The sequence below is a fragment of the Musa acuminata genome, chromosome BXJ3-3 (genome assembly GCF_036884655.1).
Source record: "Musa acuminata AAA Group cultivar baxijiao chromosome BXJ3-3, Cavendish_Baxijiao_AAA, whole genome shotgun sequence".
NCBI classification, from domain to species: domain Eukaryota; kingdom Viridiplantae; phylum Streptophyta; class Magnoliopsida; order Zingiberales; family Musaceae; genus Musa; species Musa acuminata.
Genome location: NC_088351.1, coordinates 106,843 through 110,501, shown reverse-complemented (window position 1 = coordinate 110,501; position 3,659 = coordinate 106,843). Strand labels below are relative to the sequence as shown.

The 3,659-nt window shown below is 47.6% G+C and overlaps 1 protein-coding gene across 1 annotated transcript; it reads right to left on the bottom strand.

Moving 5' to 3' along the window:
• Positions 1 to 595: 595 nt before the first annotated feature.
• LOC135632942 (high mobility group B protein 9-like) lies at positions 596 to 2,742 on the bottom strand. Its single transcript, XM_065141859.1, has 6 exons — positions 2,591 to 2,742; positions 2,430 to 2,508; positions 2,169 to 2,331; positions 1,966 to 2,082; positions 1,066 to 1,460; positions 596 to 984 (listed from the first exon to the last, which is right to left on the bottom strand). Exons 1-6 carry the CDS (start codon positions 2,731 to 2,733, stop codon positions 823 to 825), a joined length of 1,059 nt encoding a protein of 352 aa, XP_064997931.1. The 5' UTR covers positions 2,734 to 2,742; the 3' UTR covers positions 596 to 822.
• Between the last annotated feature and the right edge of the window lie 917 nt (positions 2,743 to 3,659).

Genomic DNA, 3,659 nt, shown 5'->3' with positions numbered 1-3,659 from the left:
GCTTCCCACCAAGCAGTGAGTTAATGGCTATAACATGTCACAAGCTATTTGCCACCATGGTGTAAATATGAGCAACATGAAGAAGTCCTAATCCTATCTCCAGCTTAATCTCGCCTTCCATCTGATTTCAGATTCATATTGTCTTTGAAGAACTAATGTATCAATATATCAGACATAGAAGCTGGCTGCTCGGTACAATGGCAATGACACCTTGATCTAATCAGATTCACGTACAGATGAGGAGAAAGCTGGATCACTTTTCTGGCACAAATAGTTCCACGTGAGCAGCTCCTGAAGGAACACCTAAGCCTAGGTAAGAACGAATAGTCTTGGAGTGATATTGCCTGATGTTTCTTGTTGCTGCTTAAATGTTAGAAAATTCATAGCATCTCTGTAACCATTCACGGACCAACTTGTGTCACAGGATTTAATTGAACTAGATTAGTATGCACCTATCTCGTAAGTTCAAGGAAACTTAGTAATGGATAGTTTGGGAGCTCTGGCTGAGCATTTTTCCTGGTTTTCATCATAGGATCAAAATATTGAGTCTCGAACAGGTAGTACAATTCACTTTGTTCAACAACAATACTAGAGATGAGGATAATTTGTTGATAACTTCCTTTGATAGATTAAAACCCATTCTACAATTGCTTGAGGCAAAACTCAAACACATGAGGAGTTTTGTCACCAAAACATGGATTTTGATCTTTCATCATCATCTTTAGAATACATCCATACATGCACAAACTACAACCAATGGCTTCGTTCTAAGCTGGTAGCAGAACTGTAAAATGTCCAGAATATACTGATTCAGGTTTAACTTCAATGTCCATCTGCTGACACTCCCTTCACTTCTTCACTTGCAGCTGTGAATGGCTCAGCCCCTGCCATTTCCTTTGGCTGCACAAGCTTCAACCTCTCCTTGTATTCCTGCATCTCTCTCTTGTATCTTTCTTTGTCCTTGAGTCCATAATTCTGATACACCTGGGAAAAAAATCAGATCAGACGGTGAGACACTCCATGATTGGTATGTATTCAACACATTACGAAGAAATGCTCAGCCACCATTCTTTCTTCTTCGTTGAGCTTGTTCCAGGACTCTCCTATCATCTTGCTGAACTCTCTCTCCCTGTGAGGGTAGAGAACTTTGAGCTTGGAGTGCTTCTCGGCGAAGAAGAAGTTGTAGGCACTCCTGTTTGGCTTTGGGTGGGCGGGATCACGGCTCCGCCAACCCCGCCTGCGCCGACGCCGTGTTCTTGCCATGGCAGCAGTACAGCGTTCGTTTGAAGCTTCATGAGCTGCACTTACTACTGCTGCCAAAGAGGAAGAGGCTGCTGCAGAAGGCTGTTGGACATGATACAGCACACCCCGCAGTATCTCAGACCCAATTTTCACTGTGACCATGTAGCCGTACTCGAACTTGCCATCGATCGATCCCGTTACAGTGAAATTGTAAGGCCCTGCAGAGAGCAAACTCAGGTGAGTCTCCTTAAACATGATGTATCTGCAAGAGAATCCAGTTGTTAGACAATAATGCTGTATTTGCTGCTATTGTGTCTTACTTTTGCATGCCTGTCATCAGCATAAACTAGTATATACCTTTGATTCTTGCTGCTTATTGATGATCAATGATAGTTTCATCAATCCCGGTTTACTGGACCACTGATCTAAGAAGAGGTTATGCATGTAGCCGTATCCTTGTTTCACGGATCATGATGTCCATGTTGACAGTAAGGCTTGGCTTCAGTGTCTCTGAAGTCACGGCATTCCAATTTCTACAGCTATTTACTTACCTCACCTCAGTGGAAACTGAGTGGTTTCCTCCACCTCCTCTCCTGTTCTTTTTCCAGACTAATGACTACCCTTTTGCTTCAGATTTGTGACAGAGGATGATGTTGGTGACGGACATTGGAGCTGCTTTATGACAGAGAGAATCGAAAACAGTTCCGATTTTAGTGATTTCACCTTTGTTTTGCGGCTCAGGAAGGCATCTTTTCCGGGATTTGGGTGTCTGCATGGTGGAGTCAGAGACGACGACACTGTGGTCGAGCTTGCTGGGCGGCGTCCTCGTCTGAGAAGAAGCTGCTACCACCACTCGGGAGCATGATGATATTGTCCGAAGCATAGTAATCGACAATGGCGACCGATGAGAACAGCATCTTAATTACCTGCGGGAGGAATCAGAGGCCCCTGTGTCCGGAAGTAGTAGGCCTGCTCGTAGTGGTGGAGCAAGCTCAAGTAGTACCGCCGCAGGACGAAGGAAGCACTGGTGGTGGTGGGAGGGAACTTGAACGCCGCAATCACTTCGCGCCACTTCTTCTCCTCGATCACCTGCTTCCACCAGTTACAGACACTGAATGATCTCGCGCTCTCCCCACTCCAGAGGTTGGAATCAGTACAAACGAATCATGAAGGGCGAGACGATCAACCTTTGCGAGGCCACCTCTTCGAGTCACCTCCACGTACAACAGGTGCAAGTCCAGCTCCTTCCCTCCAATCACCGGAATCCTGCTCCACCACCACAGAAGAGCTCTCATGAATCAAACAAATCAAGCAAGAAGCATCAACCGCCAGAAACGGAATCGCTTACATGAACTTGGTGGCCATGGAGGAGTGGAAACGGCGCAGGGTATCCATGAAGACCAGCCTCTCCCTCACCACCTCCTCATGGGAATGCTGTGGCGCAGGGTAAACCTTCTCCTGCACCTCCTCCATCTCCTTCTCTTCCGCCATCAAGATTGATGTGTTGTTAGCGAGTAAGCCAAATACCAGGCTCCAAAACAAACCATGGCAGGAACTACTACTGCTGCTGCTACAGGACAGCTTAGCCAAAGCCAGCTTTATCAACCGGGGGACGCGTGCATCCGTAACGCCTACTACCTTTCATCTTCCTGACCGACTTTATGGCATGCACACATCTCTACAATGGTCCGAAATTGATAGCTTAATAACCTTCGACCTGGCTGTAATTACTATTAGCTACCGTGGAAATTTCCATTGCTGCTGATCTTGATGGCTACTGCCTCTTTCTTTTAATAGGTTCTGAAGCAGTGTGCGTCTCTGGAGGCGAGCGATGATGGTAGGGTGATGATGATGGCAGCGGAGAGGTGTCAGCTGCAGCGGTTCTGTGCTCCGTACCCAAGCTGCGTATCCTCTCCGTACCGCAACCTAATCGCTCCCGTATCTTTTGCCCAACCATTTGATTTATTGCCTTCCAGCGTCTGATAAAGTAAGACATAAATGATCTCTCTCCCTCTCGAATGGCAGTGGAAGAACGTAAGAGTCCAAGTTGGTTTTGGAAGGTCCATGAACTGGGGAACAGATGGTGCCCGGTGGCTAAAGCCGGTCTCAGATGCTTCTGCATTCAACAGAGGCTTGGCGTTTCATGAAGAAGCGTCACGTTGGCGCTGCTGCTGCAGCAGCTGAGGCCTTCCGTGCGAGTTTGCGTGAGGAAGGCGGCAGCAGGAGCAGGAAGGGATGATGGTGTTGTTGGGGAATCACCAGACTACAAGACGTGCCGTGCTCCGTCGTTTGCCGGGGATGTGTGCTTCTTGGCTTTGGTGGTGGGGGTTGCAGCGGCAGCTTCACCAGTCAGCTTTGTCTGCTGGCGCCTCTGTCGCTGCCATCGATGTAGGCAAGTGGACTTGATGTACCCTGTG